This window comes from Ochlerotatus camptorhynchus, unplaced genomic scaffold (genome assembly GCF_037179485.1).
Source record: "Ochlerotatus camptorhynchus isolate MF236.1 unplaced genomic scaffold, CSIRO-AGI_Acam_v1.1 ptg000361l, whole genome shotgun sequence".
Classification (NCBI taxonomy): domain Eukaryota; kingdom Metazoa; phylum Arthropoda; class Insecta; order Diptera; family Culicidae; genus Ochlerotatus; species Ochlerotatus camptorhynchus.
Genome location: NW_027040849.1, coordinates 8028108 through 8051002, shown reverse-complemented (window position 1 = coordinate 8051002; position 22895 = coordinate 8028108). Strand labels below are relative to the sequence as shown.

The following is a 22895-nucleotide window of genomic DNA, read 5'->3' as shown; positions in this document are numbered from 1 at the left end:
CTAATTTATGATGGTTTTATAACGGCAATGAACAATCCATTTAGTTTAAATATAGCATTTTAAAGTGTAAAACATTCCTGCTTAGTAATTCAGCTTTTTGCTGTTTTAAAAACCTTTTATAGTCTGGCAAGAAAGTCATAAACTGTCTTGTTTTAAAAATAAATTTAAAACAGTTATCAATCCCTTCTTAAAACTGTTCTGTAATTCAAGCATAAATGTCATTTGCAATTGTTTATTAATTTCTTGATTAAATACTTAATAAACGTGTTCTATCATTATAAAAGCAACCATAAAACCATTAGGTTTTGCATTAGAGCAAAAAGCATTTATTGTTGCTGTTCAAGTTTTTTAAAGTGCATCATTAACTCCCCAATTACTCTGTTTACAAATTGAGCTTAAAAGATGGGTCCTCATAGTTAATAAATGCCAAATTTATGACAAGGAAATCTCAAAGGATAGACGAAGTAGGATGAAAAATTCAAGACGATTTCAGCAAAATTTACTCCTTTAGAAGAACCAGCACACCATCAACGACTGACTATTTGGCGGAGAGGAGCAAACTGAGCGGGGCCCTCTAATTCATATAACATTGTCGAAAGTTTAAAAACCATACCAGCCTTCTCCAGACATTTCGAAAAGATGACAACCGACAGCGAACCACTGAAATTGTTAGTTAGCGGAGATTAGCTGGTTTCCGATCCATAACAGTGATTTTATTCGGTGAAAGAATCAACTCTTCGAAAATTTCATTCAAGCGTACATCCCTGCATCGTTGGATGGTGCAATTCTGTAAACATCCGGAAGAAGGGGATCTTTTTCGGGAACGATTGCGCTTCCAGCTGTTCGAAATGCGAAATGTTGTAAAACAGTATCGAAAAATGGCTGAGTAACTGCTCCCAATCTATCGGGAGAAAACCACCTGGAAGAACCCTGGATTCCACAGCGCAACTATCGAAAGATAAACAAACTTTGACGTTTAACTTTTTGCAGACAACTTTGCCTCCACAAATGCTGCCATAAATCTGAACGGGTTAGGATCAAGCAAAATGGCTTTAGATAAATACAATTCAGCCTGCAAGTTTTCTTCATAAAAGCCAGGAGGTTTTAACCATGAAAATCAACTTTTATGCCACCGCCATGTTACAATTAGTTTGCTTGTTTTTTACAACGTTCGATTTTCAATCTATATTTTCTTAGATATAACTATATTTTGGTAAATTTTGCAATAAGCAAACATTTAAATGCCAAAATAATAAAAAAAAATCTCGGCCAAGCTCGATCTGAAGAATATATTTTATTTTTCAATGTTAATGGTTTCCTAGTGGATTCAGCGTTCGGCTAGGGGAAATGGCTCGGAAGTGTTGGTGGATGCATTAATGACAAAATAGCTTTAACCAGGGTTTTATGAATGTTGTTTTATAGTTGCTTTGTAGTATTTCATAAAACTTAAAATGTTACTTGGGATATAGCGTACAGACACCATATACACCCTCAGGAAAACTCTACTGGCCTAAACGAGGATCCGGAACGACCGATAAAGTGGCCACATTATAAAAAATGTCCTAGAACCTTGTGATTTTTTCTATGTTGTTCAAAATAAAGATCGTGGTTTTGTAGGACTGTTTACATGTTCTGACAACTTCTACGTCCATCCAGATTTTCCGGAGGATATGACCACTTTACACCAAAATTTAAATTCTTTATTAAATTCGCTTTGGCAGCCGACATATTCAATTTAGTCGCGGTTTTGCAAATTTTTGCCCAGTGTGCAATGTCTAGAGTCGTGGCCATCCCCGTAGTTGTCCCTGATGAAAGTAAAATATCGGCTGATGAGGTGATAGCAGTGATTAAATCAACCAATAACTTGAAGGCCGCTGGTGTCGATGGAGTGGTCAACCTCGAGTTGAAAAGCTTGAGTGTTGACTTCTTCGAGCACCTTGCAGTGGTCTGCAATAAGTGTGCTTGGCTACTTCGCTGCATGCTGGAAGTTAGCCAAAGTCATCAGATCATTCTCTGCTTGAAAGTCGAGCAGTATAGTTTGGTCTTTGCTCGCTCTGTCGAGTTGTTCGATAAACCTATAGTTTGTTATAAACGTTCGCAGATATACTGACGTCGCGTCGTCAGTAGTGTCGGTCGCATCGCGTGATGGGAAGACAGCGCTCCCGGAGCAGACTTCGTGACCAAGCGGAGAGGAAGAACAGTGGTGAGCTCTGTACCTACCTCAAATCAAATAGGTACGCTACTCTTCCCACCGATTTTGGGAATACCAACGCAGCTAGTGAAGCGGACGAAAAAGAGGAAGAAGAATCATGGACAGTCCGATGGTACGAGCGGACGCGACGAACGCCAGCGACATCGGTGATTTCGGCGACGCCGTCGAAAACCGAGAATTCTGCCGGCCCGAGTGCGGCGAAAGTCAAGCTTTCTCCACTGGTGGTGAAGCAAGTACCACTCAACACGCTGATTGGCGATCTCTCATTGCTGGGCGTTGCAGCTGAGTTTAAACTCGGCAGGATCGGCACCAGGGTGTTGCGCCGTACGAAAGCGGAGTACGAGGTGACCGTTAAATATCTGAAGGATTCCAAGGTGGAATTCTTCACGCATGACATCCCCGGTGAAAAGCCCTTCAAGGTAGTCATCAGGGGTTTACCAAACTTCGACCCCAAGATGATCGAAGCTGAAATCAACCGGTACAAGCTAACCCCAATCGCTGTATTCCGAATGACAAGGAGAGACGAAAACGTGAAGACGTACCCGGATTGTCTTTTCCTGGTGCACTTCCAGACGTCAGCTCAAAGCATTGCAAGCCATCCGATCGATCTACTCCATCATCGTACGGTGGGAGCCATCGTGACTTAACGCAGTGCCAGCGGTGCCTGAATTTTGGACACGGTACCCGCAACTGCAACATCACTGCACCAACTGAGCTCACGAACACGCCACTTCTGACTGCCCTGCCGTTGCGTTAAAATGCGCCAACTGTGGTGGTGCACAGCAAGGTTCCGACAGACAGTGCTCCAAACGCGAGGACTTCAAACGCATCCGAAAGCAGGCGGCAACTAACAACCAACCAGGACGCAAGAAGGACAAGGTCCCGGCATTTCAGATGGAGGATTTCCCGCCTCTACGTGCTCCTCAGCAAAGGCAAGAAAATTCGTGGGTGCATCCCGCTCAAGCAATTTCCGGTGATTCTCTACTGGCCAAAGTTCTCCATCCCCCCCTGGATTCTGGAGACAACCAACAGCGCAAAACAATAACCCCGATCTGTTCTCAGCGGATGAACTGATGGAAATTTTCGTCAAAATGTCCGGTGCTCTTCGTAAGTGCCGCAATAAACCCGAACAGATCCAAGTGCTCGGTAAGTTCATCATCCAGTATGGCGTCTAAACCGCTAATTATCGTCACCTGGAATGCTTGCTTGCTCTACCCTGGCGCACATAATCGACGTGGGATCTAAAGTCTAAAGTCGAGACCCATCTAAAGTCCTGCGACAGCTTCTGGTTGCCTGACCACAACATTATTCGGCTTGATCGCTTCAGGGGGGGTGGTGTTGCGGTCGTCGTCAAGAAAGAAATAAAATACCACACTCTGTCCCATATCCACACCTCTATCATCGAAGCCCTTGGTGTGGATGTGGAGTCGTCAACTCGATACGTCCAGTTCATCGCAGCCTACTGCCCTCGACAGTGTGCCGCCAGCAGTGGACTAGCGGCTAAATTCAAGAAGGACCTGTCCACCATCAACCGTACCGGTTCCCGCTTCGTAGTTGGAGGAGATCTAAACGCTTGTCATGAAGCCTGGCGGAACTACTAGCAAAACCAGAACGGTCGTCTGCTGTTCGACCACTCGCAGCATGAGCTGTACTCCGTTTAGTTTTCGTCACCGGCGGGCAACTCATCGACGCTAGACCTGTTCCTGACAAATACCGGCTTGTACAACGATCTCAGCTCCGACCACCAACCGGTGGTGCCTGAACTGGGCTTCAACGTGGCCCCTGCTCCAAGTCGGCATAAGGACTACCACCGCGTAAACTGGGCCACAGGCACATCATCGACAACCCACCGCTTGACACCGTGGAGGACATCGACCGAGCATTGGAGGGACTCTATCAAGCCATAACCGTGGCTGACGAGGTGTGTGTCCGACGAGTTCCTGTGAGGGGTAAGTTTATTACCATTGATTCCCACACCCAACTCTTGATTCGCCTGAGAAATGTTCGTAGACGCCAGTTCCAAAATGGCCGATGGAACAAGGGTTGAGTGGTCTGCCGAAGTAACCTATCTCGAGATGTTCGATGAAAAGTTCCTCTTCCGTTCGAATGTAGAGAAAACTGTAGTCAAGTGCCTTGGTTAGGTGTCTGTATCCGCTGATTTGCCGTAGATCCCGCCTCTCAAGGGTGAACAAACAAATTATAGCACCTGCGATCCTCTACGCAGTTCCGGTGTGGGAATCATGTGCACAGACTCACAGGAACAAAATCCAAGTCACTCAGAATAGAGTGCTTAGGATGATCCTTGATCGTCCCTTTGACATAAGGATTTCAGATCTCCACCAAGAGGCAAATGTTCCAAAATTAGATTTCAAAATTGGTAACATTAAGACTAGGTTTGTGCATAAATGCAATACATCAGAACATGCTTTTGATAAGCAATTTGTATATAGTAGGGTAGGTGTACATAGTAGTTGTAGGTTAGTTGTAGTTGTAAATAGTAGTTATAAGTAGTCTCCTTTTTCAAATTCAAAACAAACCAATCCCACCAAGGTGGTCATACTTTAAAACAGGCCTGATAGGACTAGGAACTGTAAATAAAAATTAAAATATCAAATGTACTAAAGTTGAAAAGACGCATTTGTGTCACTTGAAAATTCATATATGTAAACCACACAAACACATGAAATAAAAATAATTTAAACAAGAAACTCGTGGGGAAGTTGAAAAAATCTATATATCTCTTCGCGGAAGTGAATAATCACTGAGATTATTTCTAAAATAGTAGTTGCGGTAGTACACAATGCCTCTCAAAAATAATTACAGTTAATATTCACTTCCGCTAAAAGATATACGTACCGTTTCAACTTAACTATGATGCTTTATATCAAAACATTGAACCGGCGGAGAGCCTGTAGACGAGCTTTTGCTCTGACTTTGATGTTCAATAACTGTACCCCCTAATTTTCAATTAATGTTGTACTAAGCACCTACTTATTGGAAACCAAACGTTCGATTTGAGAAAAGACACAGTATTCTATTTTGCAACATTCTACGAACACGCTGTAAAGTACATAATGATGATGAATGATAATTTTATTTTAAGGTTAGGTTAGGGTTGTCCTTCAAAGAGGTGCTTAAATCCCGTATGATCATTATACCCCTTCCTCCCCTACTTCGCTGATATATGAACCAACATTTTGTTCAATATTGAAAGTACCGTCTTCTGATAGGGAAAACAACTGCTTGTTGCGATATCATAAAATGCAACCTTCACTCTCTTCTCTGCTTCAGAGACCTTATTTAAAACTAATGATGGAGTTACTGAAAAACAAAATAACGTATTTTTTGGGAATTATTTTATCCCACAACATGCATAGCATTTTTGTGTACTAGGTGGTTTGAGGTGCAAATCAACAAAAAAATGTGTTACGAAATAGTGTCAGTTTCTATTGTAGTCGATGTCGATGTCGAATTTAGTGCACATTGATCACAGTAAAAAAGTTCAATTCTTGGGGGCGACCCCGGCGTAGGGTTAGCATCCATACCTCTCACGCCAAAGTCACGAGTTCAAATCTCAGCCCAAGAGCGTTAAAGTGACTATAATACAAAAAATCAATTCTTAGCCATTACATTAAATTTAAATACATTATCTCATGCGTAAGATGAACGGTGGTCTGATTATGCTAACATGAACTGTCACGAGTTTTGAACCATATCCGAAAAATAAAGTATAATAGTTGAAAATGTTTGGCAAACATTAATTTTGCCTAGTTCTACGTCATACTGCGGTCGTGCCTAGAAAACAATCCTCTGTTTTTATTTTATTTTATTTTTTTTTATCAATATGTGAATGGAAGTTGAATTAAACCTATTAAAGGCTGAATAGAAGTAAATTGGTACGCTCAAAAACACCCGTAATTCGTGATTCAATAAGTTTAGCAAGTCCATTTATGGTTGCTATACAATACTTTTATTAAAACTTCAAAGTTACAGCATGAAACGAAATCTCGAACCTTCCTCTTGATGGAGCCCATCCGCACCCACACAGTGGAAACGGACACGGAATCAGCGCATTTTTTCCATTTTTTCCGCATTTGCTGGATGTCCTTGACTGCCCCGACGCTTTATCGAAGTCGCTGCTTTGAAATTGCCCAGTATTTTTCGATTAGTACAAATTCCGGGCAATTCGGAGGATTCATTGGCTTGGGGACAAAATCGATCTTGTTGGCAGCATACCACTCCAGAACCATCTTGGAGTAGTGCCAGCTGTCCAAAAGATACTTGCGGGTGAACGGCAATACGTGTTTTTTCAAGCATTCTTCGATGTAAACTTGGGATGTCATCGTCGAGGAGGTGACGAATGGTTCCGTTTTCAGGCCACAACTGCAAATCTCTTGCCCAGTCATGGCCTTCTTCACGAACATGAATCTTCCCGGCGCATCCTCACGTCCTGTTGCGATGTAAAAATTTTCACCGGGAAGCTACTTAAAATCGAGCTTGACATATGTTTCGTCATCGATCAAAGTGCAGCCCTTGTGTTTCGTCAAAACACGGTCGTACAAGAGCCTTGCACGCTTTTTGGCCACGGAATTCAGCTTCATGTGCCGGTTCGGATGTTTACTGACTTTGTACGACTTGTATCCTTCCCTGGCAAGGATGTTCCGCCCCGTTTTAAAGTTGGCGTTGTACCTTCTGGCCACATCTCGGATCAAAAGACCGGGATTGGCTTTAACGTATCTCAATACCTTGCTGCGCAGCTGACGATTCCTGGTTCCAGTTTTTTCGTAGGTCCGCTGATTCCTTTCCACACTCAGGGTTTCCTTGTAGGTTTTGAGCACTCGACAAACTGTTGTTTTCGGCATCTTCAGGTTTAACCAGCTTGGAACCGGGCCACTCCGGATTTTCCAGGTGTTTGTGCATAATATTTTGTCTTCTTTCGAGTTCCATTTGACGTTATTTCTGAACGCTATCGACTAATTTGATCAAACTTGCACCAGTTGTTCTCTATAGAAGTATAAACAAACCACTGTCAAAGATTTTCCAACACTAGGGGGGTGCTAGCGACGCGTGAAGAGAGTGATATCAGAGATGCTATGCCTCAGAACATCCCGGCGGCGCTGACTGGGATTGAACCCAGACCTGCTGGCTGGGGTGAGCTCATAAAAAATGGAAACTGACGCAATATTTTAAATTCTGGACACTTATAAATTGACGAAAATCTACAAGAACTAGTACTTTAGTGCGTTTTCTAAAAATTCAATTCCAGTTTTTTTTTTCTGCGAGTCATTTCAGATTGCAAAAAGCTGTTGTCATCTTAAATAAAGTGGAAAAAGCAATAAAATAGCAACAGCTTTAGGCAATCTAAAAAAAACGTAGGTAGAATTTCTGGGATACGCACCAAAGTAAATTGTATCTTAAGGGTTGTCAGTCTTCTTAATCTGTTGAGTTTTTTGTTTTGAAAATTTAAACAAACCAGCTTCGTGCGGTCCATTCTGCCTTAGCTCTGTCCAAATAAAATGATATATTGCAAACACTCAAAGAACATGAGTGTTGCTGGAAACATTCCTGAGACTCCTCCACCTACGTCTGTCATCCTTGAAGTAAGAGGAAATGTCCGGGATAAAATCTCTCAAGTATCAACAACAACCCCATCAGCGTAACCACCCTGACCACCACTCGCTGTCCAGACCATTCAATATGAAATACTGCCACATGTAAAAACACCACCCCCACAACCATCATCATCCGCAGCCATAGCGAATATCTCTGAAGACAATATCCAGTCCGTTCATTATGTGGCGTACGAACATGTTAACAAGCCGATTACATTAGCGGATGCAGATTATCCGATGCAGAAAAGTTTGTGTGAAGTGTTTGAACTGCAGCATCAAATAAATCACCGACTGGATTTGTTGGAGAAGCGGACTGCGAATATCGCTATTCAAAATTAATTTATCACCTAAGGCCTGTACTCGAAACAAATGCACCATTTATTTTGAGCTTGAGCTTGAGCTTGATTGACCGCCCACGGTTGCTACTCTGTTATTGCCAGATCAGCTGTAATTACACAGAGAACCAATAGACGATGCTTGGGACTAGCAATCATCCTCAATGTGTAAAAACTGGTGATCTTAAATTAGGCAATACCAGCGCCGGCCGCGCCCGAACACAGGTCAAGAAAGGAATGGGAAGGATTGTGTTGACATGACACTCGCTTTGATGGAAGCCGAGAACACCTCTGCACTTCCACGAGAAATCACTGGGATGTTGGATAAGAGGGTTGGGTTTGCAGCAGGGTTCGTTTTGGTAAACGATAAGCTGAATTGATGTCCTAACGATCATATAACGCGAAGGAGCTTGGGGCTAAACCCACGGTCTTCTGCTCAGTAAGCAAAAACGTTTGCCACTAGGCAGACGAGCACCTTTTTAATCACCGAGTTGCTGTTATTACCATGTAGTCGTATTAACAAATAAAACGATTGACGAATCTTGAATGTGGATGGGCCTGAGATTAGACTCATGATGTTCTGCTCAGTAAGCAAAAACGGTTGCTCTAAGGCCACCGAGCCCCTCATATCACATAATACCGTTGCTCAAATTTGTGTATCCATTCAAACCCGGAACCAACGACAACAACGAGTTTCGCAAAATACACGATACACAAGCGATTTTACCATAAATCTCTTTGATATGTAAGGACCTGGGACCGCGTTTTTCTGCTCAGTAAGCAGGCCACTGTAACCGACGATCTTTCAAATCCGAAAACTAAAAACTACGAAAAAGTACTTAGGCCTTCATTAAGTTCCACTTTCACACGACGTTCAATGTTTCAATTTGCTCTTTACGTATTGTTCAGGCTATAAATAGGCTCTTTTCATAAGTTACGCGAGAAATACGCACAATCGTCGCCTACCTCGCAAAACTGGTTCCAAACGACAACAAAGGCATAAGCAACGATGGATTGTTGAACTTTGCTGGCTGGTGTAGTGCTGCTGAAAAAAGATAAGTCTATTATTTTGGTTAGTGATCGTTTGGATTTGGGTCACCCCACGTTGTGTTTAGGTTAGTATAAATAAATAATACTATTTAGTCATATAAATCACCACAGCTCATTATCTTCAGCGTTATCGGTTTTCGTTTCTGGATCTTTTATCTTCGCCTCTGTGATATACTTACTTGCGGCATACTATTTTGGGAGTGTATATGAGCGTGTACCATGTACGGTGGCTCATCTCTCATCGTGATGGTGGGACATAGTAAACAAATTAGAGAGAAAACAAGGAGGTATTAGTATTAGTTATATGTAAACAAACAAAACAAAAGAAGAGAAGAGGAAAGAAGAGCAGACAAATAAAAAAGGGATGAAGTAGATAACAAATAAAAGAAACGTAGGCAGATTATTAGAAAAGGCATTATCCGAGACTCGGCAATCAAATGTCACTCCCGCCGAGATCTCAGCGAAACCCCTTCCCCGCCGAGACCCACACAGCCGAGCTCGGTAGAAAAAAACTAAGTGTGTGGATAGATTAGTAGGAAAATAAATAAAACTACTTTATGACTCAAAGTGCAATGAATGAGCGTTAGTTTCGGGATCATTTCAGTGTTAGAGTTATGTTAGTTTTGATCCGTAATCAGCCCTGCCGGCCCCTCCAACATTAGTTGCAGGCAGTGGTTGTTAGATAATGCGGCACTGTAACTACTACTATTTTAGAGGTATGATTCGTCAAGTTTATACAACTCAATGTTTCAATTGAGCCAAACTATCTATCTTACAATTACAAAAGCAAACCGAAACTTACAATTATATGCAAATGCAAAATGAAACTTGACAAATCATCGTCAATCCCTTTATTACAGGGCAGGGCCTGACGATTTGAATCTAATTTAATTTTGATCAGTGAACGGGCACCATATGGTACATTTTCTCAACATGAACCTATCATTTCCAGCCTATCTGAACTATTTAATAAATGGAAGCCTTAACATGGGTTACGCTCCCCCTAAGCGGGCCCTCCACATCCTGTCTCTGTCTTATCTCAAATACAAAATGCCAATGGTATGAATGTGTCTATATATATTGGTCAGGCTTCAGAATCGTCCAGTGGGCAGTGCGCTCTACACTCCAAGTTACCTTTTTTCAAATTTACCGCAAATTTGATATTTTACCCATTGAGTGTTGATTAGTCACAATGAAACATTGTGACAGAAGTTGAGGTTACTAGTGTATTAAATAATCTAGGTCCTATTTAGGATTATATCTGAAAAATCCAAATCTGGCCAACGCCCACCCTAAACCTAAACCTGTTCTAATCCACCTGAAATGACTAACGTATGGAAGACTTTGACTACCCAGCCATGCAATAGTCTCATTCCGTGCCTTATGGCAACTTGATGATTCTATTGCGCTCATCTTTTGGCACCACCCAGGGGAGACTTGGTCCTGTACCCAATGCTTAACTTATCTCCATTCCACTCAGCTACTCGCAATTTCTTGTGATATAGTGGGCGGAATATTATTATATGAGACAATTCAATGCAGACGTCTTTCCAAATTTGGCAGATCGACAGGTAATCGGTGAGTTACCACGATAGTTGCTATTCAACAACTCGACAACGTCCCATCGTCAACGCCTGCTATGAGAATTTCCCATTGCAGACGCCAACGAAATGACGTCATCGAGCTATCGATCAACTACTCTGGTTATCGCCTGGTACCTTTATAGCACGATGCTAGGAGGCGAACCGGAAGAATCGATGAGCTACCTCCCCCTGTTCGCCAAAAATTTATTTTAAGTCGGATTTTCTTGAAACTATCAGGGAATGAACTAATACATATGGATTATGTTTCGGCATAATTACTTTATTCAATTTCCTTTCATTACATTTTGTGCAATGGTGGAGCCGACCTTTTTGGTCACTTTCATCCATTCTTTCTTCAACTCCAGCTCGTTCTTAAGCACCTTGGACGATTTTCGAACTTTGGCCTTCATTATGGCCCAAAATCTTTCCACCGGACGAATCTCTGGTGAATTTGGGGGGTTGGCGGTTTTTGGTACAAAAACAACGTTATTGTCTCTGTACCAATCCAACGTCGATCGCGCGTAATGACATGATGCCAGGTCCGGGCAAAATAATGTTTCGCCTCCGTGGGACCGCAGGAAGGGTAACAGACGCTTCTGGAGGCATTTGGTGCGGTAAATTTCGCTATTGATGGTACCCATTGTGATGTACGGTTTACTCAGTTTACCGCATTGGCATATGGCTTGCTAGAGCAAGTATTTTTTGGCAAATTTGTCCACTTTCTTCTTCCTTATGTCTTCCGGAACATCAAACCGTGATTTGGTAACGTAGAACTCCAGCCTCGGTATCTGCTTTGCGTCTGCCTTGATGTAGGTTTTGTCATCCATAACCACACACATCGGTTTCGTTAGCCACTCTCGATATAGCTTCCTTGCGCGGGATTTGGTCGCCGTGTTTTGTTGATCACGCAGGTTCGGTGCCTTCCGGACCTTGAATACACGAAGCCCAGCTCGTTTCATGGTTTCCTGAACGAACCAGGCGGAACACTTTGCCTTCAGAGCCACGTCGCGAATCGAAAGGTTTGGATTACGCTTGAAATAATCCAACACCTTCCGGGCCTTCACAGGGTCAGCTGTCTTCGATTTTCTTCCACTTCCAGGCCACCGCTCGGTCGTCTGGGACTCCTTAAACGATTTTACCACCCGAGACACAGTTGTATGGGTGATTCCCAGTTGTCTTCCGATGCATCTCATGGTCGCAGTCAGATTTTCCATGACGGTGCGCAAAATTCTCCGGCGATTTTCTTCTTGTTTCGATGACATCTTAATAACCACAGAACCGATTGTCATTAAATTTTGCACATGTAAACAATTCACTCCAAACTAGTTATCCCCGGATTTTCATCAATTTTTACCCACGGATAAAATGTTACACATGGATTAATATGGTGCATTTTTTTCGATTACAAGCCTTAATCTTGATTTGGTCGGTATATTTTAAAGCAAACTGCGATGCTAATCATAAGTTCTAGCCAGTGTTTGGAAAAACTCAAAAGCTCAAATCTCATGCATGAGTCTATGAGCCTATGAGTTTTGCCTTGCAAAATTCAACGTCGCAAAAATCACCGATGAGTTTTCAGTTTCAAAAATTCATTGCTTTATATTTTGGCGTTATTCATTGTAATTACTATTGTTTGTGTATCAAGGGTTGGAAATCTAACACAACATAGGCATGATATCAATTGACGTTTGAGTGGTTTTTATGAGTTTAAAGCTGGCATGATTTTTCGGCGTTGTGAGTGTGAGTGCGTGAATATGCATGAGAATCTCAAGCGTGAATTTTGTTTGCCACATTCGCACGCGAGTTTGTTCTCGCAGGGAGGCTCAATGAATGAGATTTGAGAATGATTTTCCGAACACTGGTCCTAGCAGAACTTTCTTCAAACTTACTTAATTTTTCTTCTGTATATATTATTTACAACTTAACGTATACTTCCAAGTTCGAAATATGTACAACATGATCTATTTGTGAACTTTCGCGCTAATTAAAGGTACGATTAGTACTTTAATTTAACTTTCTTTTTGAGGTTCGAAACTTATTTTTATTTTCAAAGTGCCCCACGTTGCGAGAGGATTTATTTATTTATTTATTTATTTATTTATTTATTTATTAGTCGTCAATCAGTGTAGACCGTTTAACAGTTTTACTTAAACGCTAATTGTTACAATTTTACTTCAATTACTTGCATAGCATTTATATTTTATTATTGATGCCTAGCTAACCTCGTGAAGAAAGTTTTTTTAAGCGTACTTTTATTCATTGTTATGTCAATATATTCACAGTATGTATTATAGCAAGACATCATTCTATTCAATGGGCTGTTTTTGGCATAGTCTGTTCTTTGATTGTTGATGCTAAACAAATTTCTATTCCGCAGTGAGCGAGTGGGAGCATAAAAATTGATATTTTCCAAAATCCATGGACTGTTAACTCTTTGCGAAATCACATCGTTTATAAAAGCAATCATTGCGAACTCTCTTTGCTTTTTGAGCTCATCTAAATTAATTAGCATACAACGCGATTCATAAGATGGAAGTGGAAAACTCGTCCAACCCAACTTTCTTAGAGCGAACAACAAGAACTGCTTTTGAACTGATTCAATGCGGTTTACATGTGTATCATGATATGGAGCCCAAACTATGCTACAATATTCGAGAAGAGGCCTCACATATGCTACGTAAAGTGTTTTGATTGTGTAGGGATCATTGAAGTGCAAACTAAATCTTTTAATGAACCCGAGCATGTTGCTTGCTTTGTAGATAATGTTATTGTAGTGATCAGCAAAAGTTAACTTGGAGTCGAGGATAACACCTAAGTCTCTGACTTGATAGGATCTTTGGATTGTTTTCTGGCCAAGAGTAATTGTGTCGTGTATTACAGCTTGCTTTCTTGTGAACGATATAGAATTGCATTTATTAATATTTAGTTCTAACAAATTTTTCTTACACCATGTGTAAAAAACGTCAATTTCTTGTTGAAATATTTGAAGATCAGGTGCTTTAGATATCTCCATGAAAAGTTTCATGTCATCAGCATATATAGAAACATGAAGAAATTTAAAAATATGTTCTATATCGTTGACAAATAAAATAAACAGTAATGGACCAAGATGTGAACCTTGTGGCACACCAGATGTTACATTTACTATGGTGGACAGATTTCCTTCAAATCTTACCTTTTGCGTCCGCCTTGATAAGTACGACTCGATCCATTTCAGTAGCCTAGGACTGAAGCCTAATTTGGATAGCTTAAAAAGCAAGAGTGGTATATCAACTCTGTCAAATGCTTTACTGAAATCAGTATATAGCGTTTCTACATAATTTCCTTTATCCATTGAGTTTAAACAGTATGACACAAAATGTATCAAGTTGGTAGTTGTAGATCGTCCTTTAACAAATCCGTGCTGTTTGCTAGTAATTACCGACCTAATCTGTAAGAATACATTGTCATTAATGATGGATTCGAATAATTTAGGAATGCTTGATAATATAGCAACTCCACGGTAATTTTTTACATCAGACTTTTTACCACTTTTAAAAATTGGAATTAAAAATGATTCCTTCCAAATCGGAGGAAGTACACTCGACTCCAAGGATAAATTAAACAGCCAGAACAAAGGTTTTGCTAGCTCCTTCGAAAGTGACTTTAAAAAAATAGGTGGTAAACCATCCGGTCCAGCACCTTTTGAAGCATCCAAGGTTTCAAGACCACGTATAATTTCCTTGAGTGTTAAATTATCCACTGCGATGTTCTTCATTGGCTCGGGGAGATACGAAAAATATTGATAATCTCGCTCATTCTCATCATGAATTGTATAAACGTCCTGAAAGAAGTCAGCAAATAAGTTACTAATCTGACTAGGAGTATTGCCCAACTTACTGTCTAATTGCATTTTGGATGGAAAGCTCTTGGATTTTTGCCTTTCTTTAAAATAGTTAAAAAAGGATTTTGGGTCTGACTTAATGTTAGTTTCAATCTTTCTATTGTGCTCTTCATATGCATTTTCAATTTCTAAATTAAGTTGGTCACAAATAGTAAGATAATAGGTAAAATTTTCATCATTTTTGTTTCTCTTGTACGCTTTATGAGCTTTCTGCTTTCTGTTTCTAAGATTTATTATCTGTCTATTGTACCATATTGGTGTTTTTGCATTGGCTTTTTTCTTTTGCTTCATGGGCACTGTCTGTTCTAGAATAGAATAAATAATCTGATAGAATACATCAACTGCATGTTCTGTATCATGACCACGGATTACAAGTTGCCAATCTATACTGTTCAATTTATTTTTGATAGCTCCATAGTCTGCCTTACTGAAATCGAAATAGGGGTCTGACAAATTATTATCCACCATTGCGGTTTTTTCAAGTATCATTATGGAATATTCAATAGCAGTGTGGAACACTTCATTTTTCCAAAGAGGAGAAGGTGACTCTGATACGCAAAAATCGTCAGTCATGGTAGTAAATAGCAAATCTAAATAGCAGTTATTTTGATTTTTTATATGATTTACTTGATTCAATCCAATTTCTGCGCATTTTTCAAACAAAGTATGAAGTGTTTCATTTTCCCCCATAATCGGAATCAAAATGGATTCATTTTCGTCATCTACAATAAAATTAGCTGCCCGTTGATTAAAATCTCCGTATATGTGAACGTTTGCTTCAGCCTCGAATTCCGACATAATACTGCTAGCAAGACCAAAAAATTTTTCAAATGCTTCTTTTTTAGCATGTTCTGGTGGAAAATACACAACCGCGAAAATATGAACACGATCACCAATAATTAATTTGACCCATACATGGTCAAACTCCTTGTTCTTGCAAGATGAAATTTGCTCAGATTCATACTCCACGCTAACTGCTATTAACACACCTCCACCGCATTTTTTGTTGGATAATAATTTATCGCGATCATCTCTATAAACATCCAGCCGAAGGTGTGTTATAATGCAATTCTTCTTTACCCAACTATTGTGTTGCTCCTCTCGTCATGACCAACTTGGTCATCTCAGAGAGAAGGCAGTAGGGTTAATATCATTCTCTAGCTAATAAATTATCACACTAAAGCTTCATGTTAGCATTTCCAACCAACTCTAATTTTTATTACTTTTTGTGAACTTTAAAGTTGAAATTGACAACACCAGAAGAACTAATCTTGAACTTTCAAGTTGCTGATAAGTATTGGCATAGCTTCATTAAGAATTAAGTTCTGTTTGTACGCTAGTGCCTTTTTAATCAGCAAAAAGGTTCCATGTTACCCCTGAGAATTGTCACGATGGAGGAAATTCGCAAAGAAAAGCATAAAACCAAATGCAAATATGGAGGGTGGCATATAAGAAATCTTAAACTTTTTTTTTGAAACGAAGCGCCCTATGGTCATGAATAACAAAAATTTACACGTGGGCCCACTTTCTGTACAATCCAGCTTGATAATTTTTCATAACATCCGGAGTCGGAGTCGCAGCTGGTGATTTTTGATCGACGCCGACTCCTATTCCTTATGCTATAAAATGCGTCCGACTTCCCAGCCTTTGTTAAATATAAGAAAATACGCATTGAATGTCTACGTCTAACAATGGCAAAGGAAATGCCCCCATCAGGCCCTCGCACTCATTCTTATTCAGGCACCGTTATCCAATATGGTGTTCCTGATCAAAACTGACTATCACTCAACTCACCATCTACATCATCATACGCCAACGCCCACCGTCCTCGTTCGCCTCCCTCAATGCCCACTCCAGCACCCATTTATGATAGATCACGCAGGATTCATCGTCTTCCGTAGGTACAGCATCGCAGCGTAGAATGCAGTATTACTTACTTACAATAACCCACCTTCCCAGGGCTTGTCCCCAATGTGGAGCGACGACGCGGTACGTGATGTGCATGCTGATGGGTCATATTTCAATATCGAAGTCGTCAGCAGCTATAAGGAACACGTCCCCGTCAGGCCGTTCTTCTTTCTCCCCCCCCCCCCCACGCAATCCACAACCAGACCGAACCAGGAAGAGACATTATTCATTTCTGGCCACAAATTGCTTCTGTAATAACCCGGGGGCCGCCCATTTTCCAATCAATTTTCCGAATGTCGTACACCGAGATTCAACGATAGATGAGCTTTCATTTCGGTCGGCGGCGGAGATTGGAACGGGCACCGGGAAAACCGCAACCATCAACCTTCGATCGTCGTCGTTCTGCACCGAAGCGTAATAATTTTTGGCCACAGAATCGTTTCCTTGGTGGGGAATTGCTTTCTGGATTTTGTGCGGTGATCAACTGAACCGTTTCGAGTGAATGCCCATACAGTGAGTGCACATTTTGCGTAACAATTAATAATTCAATTATCCTTTGCTTGCACACTAACCTTCAATCCGACCGACTGAGGGAAAAGGGAAAAACTCACCACCAAAACCAGCATCCATTATTCAAAGATTCCGCAAGTCCTGCACACTTACACACAACAGTTACAAATTCACTAGTCTGCCTCCATCAGCGGGATTTCCATCTCAGCGCCAACCCACTCCGAGCCAAGCCGGAAATTTGCAATGCTAATTCCCCTTGGCTTACTTCTGAGGCTGCTTCTTTGCAATAACGCCTGGTGGCAGAGGGAAGAGCATAGTGCCAGCGAAAGCACAGCCAAATGATAAAAATGTTTAAGAAAGTTTGAGGCTAGTTTCGGTAAGTTCTTACCCGCTTTCTCCCCCTTTCGCGTTGTCTTTTCGGATGGTAGCTGGGAAGGTGGCAAGTTTTTTCTGTTTTGTGGAGGTTTCGTTTTTTGTTGCTGAAGGAGAAAAGTATTCATGGCCGTAATGAGCTTTCTCTTGGATACAATTGAGAGTAAACCAAAGCAGTAGGGTTAAGAGGTGACTTGTTTAGAAGTACCTAGTACGAGGTGATTTCTTATATCGAAATCAACATCTGGGTTTAGACAGTTCATGTTAGTTTTCATGATAGATATTTAATTTCAATCAAATTGATCATGAGCCATAAAAGTTGGTCACGGATCAATGTTTGGGAAGATCTATGAAATTATGATAAGGCTGGCGAGCTGTATGCAATTTGGAAAGAAGGGGACGCGCTTGGCATAGATGGCACACAGCGACTCACGAAGAGCTACTGAATCCGATCAGTAGCGGTGCGGTTTCTTCCTCCTTCTTCGGTGAAGCGAGGGCTCTTGAGGGTTGCCTTGATAGCCTTTCGTTGTGTACTGGAAAAAATGTACAACGCCACGCACCGAAAGCACTGCTGCTGCTGCTGATGATGATGACCGGACTAGCATTGGGCGATTTTGAGGCAAGAATCGATCTTAGTGAATCGATTCATTTTTTTTTTTGAAATTTAATCAATCGTTTTGAATCGATCTTTTTTTTTTTTTCTTTATTAACGAGACTTTCAGCCTTAGGCTGGTTCATCTCCACTTGAATCGATCTTTTTGAATCGGTCTTTTGAATCGATTCATTTTTCAAAATGGCACAAACATGTTTCAAATATAACGGATCATAGGAAAGTTGGAGCAGATTAACGCCAAGTTCAGTCTAAAGTTGATATTACGTTACATAAGCTATCTATTTATGGCATATCATTATAATAGTAATTTAGTGTGATGATTCATGTCATTTAGAAATAAATTGTGTAGTAAAAGTTGTGAGTGTAACACACATAAATGATGAGAATATAGTAAATTACTATCTTCATTCCATTTGACATGCAGATACTTGATTAGGTGAGTGATTTAACAGGTTAGTAGAATATTGGTTTTATTGGTATTAAATGATGTGAAAGACAAAAGTGGAAGAGAATGCGAAGTACTACACACTTAGATTTTTTTGCCGAACCCGGCAAAAAACACTGCCGAGAATCCAACAGCCGAGCTCTCGGCAAACATCTTGGTAAACCATTTGTATGCCGTGAGATCGGCAGAACAAAATTTGTCCCGGCTGTCATAATTTGCCGATTTCTTTGGTAAAATATTTTACTGCTTTTCGGTAAAAATGTTTACTGCAATTCGGTAGTTTTTTCTGCGGTTTCTCGGTATTTTTTATGTTTTCCTCTCTTTTATTTGTAATTTTGGTATTCAATGAAAAGAAATATAATAAAACTTAACCATTGTTTCTATTTATTCAAACGTATTTTTGTTTATAATCGTATTCTCCTGTGACAATAAATCATTTCTCTGACTAACACGCTAGATTTTTACTCTACATTTTAATTTCACAAAAAGGTAATCGACCATACTCCTATATCTCTAAACAATTGCGATTTTTTCTATAAAAAAAACTTGTAGGAAATTTGCTGAGATACTGATTAATTCTACTGGACCAACTGATTTTTACCCTAGAGAACGCACAAATTTTTCCCCAGTAGTTCCGATTTTACTGACAGCGAAAACAGCCGCCTTGAAGAAAAGAAAGAACTGCTTGTCGCTGGGCACGCAATCTACGGCAAACACGTCGAAACTCTGATACAGCTTTCCAAACGCAGAGATAATGTTGCATCCGATAGGTATATTCATACCCTTCCATGCGATGTAACACTGTTCGCCACTGTCCAACATGTCACCGCGCACAATCAAAGTAGGAGTGATGGGGTGGATGAGAATTGCGTCGTGTACCTGTGTACCATAATTAAAAATGTTAAAAAACAGTAAATTATTATTAGATTGTTTTAGTAACTTATAAGCTAGTATGGCATTGATTCGGCTTCTACCAACAAAATATTATGTAACATATAAATATTATAACTTTAACATATTGTTCTTTTTAATTGACATTTCTCTTTTTATAAAATTGAACACCTTACGCTAACCCAATTGATAATTCCTCTAAGCGGATTCTCCTTCGCTGACTCCTCATCACGCAAGCGCTTTGAGCCTCGTGTTGGATTTTTGGCACGGATTATTGCCAATGCACGTACAAAATCTAAACAAACCACAACACATGCAAATCTAGTTGATGAATTATTAATGAATGAATGTTATACGAACCATTACTTATCTCTCTGAATAGGTGGCGATGTCCTTGCAAAATTTTTTCCTGCCAATGCTTCCAGTTATCGGTGAAGTCCACCGTGTTTTTCTTCATTTTCTTGAAGTCGTAATCAATCTGGATAAGAAAAATATGGTTGAACATTCATTTAGAGAGTTTGTACAGAGCATTAAACATTGAATACCAGCTCGCCATCAAACGCCGAGGCAACAGGAAATTCTTCCAGAAACGAAAAAACATCCTTATTCGCACGATACTGGCAGCGGTAGTCAAATGTTGAATCCCATAAATATGCAATCCGAGTTTTATTGTCCTCGGTCGGAACGACAAACTTCAATTCCTCGATCTGGTAAATAAAAAAAATTATAAAATACACCAATAACATATAATTAATATAACCTACCAAAGTTATCAGTTCGATCTCACCTAGTGGCTGATGCTCGCTTGATTCACACGTTTCCTCTTTCGGTGCCGATTTTCTGTTGATAACTCTTTGGCCAGATTGTTTAGCGAGGTATTCCAAATGATAATGGATTTTTCCTGCGTGTCGTCCTGGCCCCCGACCATCGACATAAAACCATAAGGCCTAAACATATAATAATGGAGAATTTGTGTAGTTAATATCCTGTTAGAGGGATCACTCCTTGTTTTTGGTACAGGTTAAATTCGTACTTGAGGAATGTCGGAAACTTTTGATGCCAACATCGGATACGACTGCACTAGAGATTTGGCCAAAAGGTTTTTGTGGAATGTGGTAGCACGGCTGAAATACAAAAGTAGAATATGAAAAAGGATTCAAACTTATTTTCGAACTATTTCAAAACCTACACTCCGTAAATCGATGTTAGGAAATCACATAGCAGGTGGGTTATCTTTTTAATCATCTTGTCATCAAGATTGCGGTTTTCCTTCAAAGCTTCCATCAACTCCTGACCTTTATTAGTTTTTGATAGAACGGTATCGATGTTGATCTCCTGGCAAAATTCAGAACATTATTTATATAATATTAACATACCTCTGCCCTGTTAATATTGAGTATGCACCAGGGTTTATCAACACAATTTAACAATATTGTCATTGTTTAACACAAGTAGAAATATGAGAGCTGCATTTGATCAAAATATTATCCCATAGAAATAAATAAAAAAAAAACGTGCCGAATAATAGATTAGGTCTTAAATAACATTGAGAGATTCTCTTCGTCGATTTTCTGTTTGCATCTCCATGGCCATGTATATTTCAAGCTATTTTTTTTAACACTGTTCGATACAAGAGAAAGTCGATTAAGAGAATCGATCAATGGTATGGACCTAATGCATTGTTCGGCTTGAATTACAACTAACAGTACACGGCCAATGAAACTAGCTCAGTAACTGAGCCGAATTAAACTCAAAATTACAAAAAGTGTCACTGTCGAATTGACTATAAGAGCCGATGTCTTCAACTCCGCTTAAATCTTAAACCAGGTTTACCCATATAATTAAACCTGGTTTAATGCTTAAGCGGAGGTGAAGAAATCGGCCGTATAAGAGAATCGATCAATGCAAACAGGAATTCTAGATCAACAATAGAAAAGGACCCATCAGCATTTATAAACAAACCGTTCCAAAGCCCATCCCTCACAAATCGAAGGCCGCCCACACAAACCAACACCATCATCGTGTAAGTAGAAGTTTCCGATGATAGTGTTGATTTGCGTGGCTGGCCTTCACTTTGTGAGTAAAGGGCTTTGGAACGGTTTGTTTACAAATGCTGATGGGCCCTTTTCTATTGTTGATCTAGAATTAATGAAACCTCGCGTCACTTTTCAAATAGGCCAATCTACATTGATCGATTTTCTTCATCGACTTTTTCTTTCGTTAATAACTTGACTGCATTGATATTTTGAACTAATTTTTCAACATAGCATGTTAAAAGAAAGTATTTTTAACTATATTGGAGGATAAGAACAGCCGAACATGTTTTTGAAGCTAAGTTATTAACGAAAGAGAGAGTCGGTAAAGATAATCATAAGTATTTTTGAAAGGTGACGTTAGATTTCATTAGCTCTGTCTGCATTGATCGATTCTCTTCGTAAATTCGTCAGTGTCACTTTTTGTTATTTTGAGTTGAATTCGACTCAGTTACTGAATTCAAGCTGAACATTGCATTAGGTCCAAAGTAACATTGACAGATTCTCTTCGTTGACTTTCTCTTTGTAGCCTTACGGCCATGTAAAGACATTCCCAGGTATTTTCAACACACAGATCGACAAAGAAGCTTTTATCTAGCATCTAATACGACAAACACAACAAGAAACGGTTATATGCTCAAGTTATTAACGAAAGAAAAAGTCGACGAAAAGAATCGATCAATGTTACTTAGGACCTAATGCAATGTTCAGCTTGACTCATTGGCCATCTGCACGGTAAGGAAAACGTTCCCAAAAGTATGTTCTTTTCACTCATCTGGGCACTATAAATAAGTAAACCGGATTCAAGTTCAACTATAGTTTTGATATACTTGTGTGCAATTCGTTCGAATTTTCCACTAGCTTTCTACCCAAAAGTAAGTTAGTAGTACCCAAAGTAGGTGACTATGATTATACTCAACGTTGGGTTCCCACACTTTATTACCCCTGTTGATATTATAGATGCAGCTCAATGTGATGTTTACATGGTGCATGGAGCTGTCATATTTCTACATGCTCCAACGTCATTCCTTCATACGGATTTATCTGGCTCGAGCGGCTAGCGAGGTGGATCGATTCTTCGCTTGCTTGTTGTTCTGCTGCACCGATTTCCTCTGTTTCTTCTGCTGTTTCAAGGTAATCCTCTTCAATTATCTGCTGGCTCGAGGTTAAGTGCATTTGTATTCTCAGTATTGTTTTTATTATTCTAGTTTTTAATTTCAGCCGGGTGCAGAGATGCCAGATCTACGGAAATCTCCGTAGATCTACGGATTTGACAATTTTTTGCGGAAATACGGATCCGTAGGCAAAATCTACGGAATTTGGTACAGTTTCTACGGATTTTTTTTATTCAGTGTACGTCAGTTTACTAGTTTCCTCCCTTCAGAATCCAATTTTACAATCTAGAGTATAATATGATTCTGAAGGGAAAGAAGCATAAAGTAAAATAC

The 22895-nt window shown here is 40.0% G+C and overlaps 1 protein-coding gene across 1 annotated transcript; it reads right to left on the bottom strand.

The window, feature by feature from the left end:
- Positions 1-746: 746 nt before the first annotated feature.
- Positions 747-20746, bottom strand: LOC135709595 (uncharacterized). Its single transcript, XM_065231984.1, has 7 exons — positions 20604-20746; positions 20448-20538; positions 20179-20361; positions 19960-20121; positions 19775-19892; positions 19591-19709; positions 747-839 (listed from the first exon to the last, which is right to left on the bottom strand). The coding sequence occupies exons 1-7, from the start codon at positions 20696-20698 to the stop codon at positions 747-749; spliced, it is 861 nt and encodes a 286-aa protein (XP_065088056.1). The 5' UTR covers positions 20699-20746.
- Between the last annotated feature and the right edge of the window lie 2149 nt (positions 20747-22895).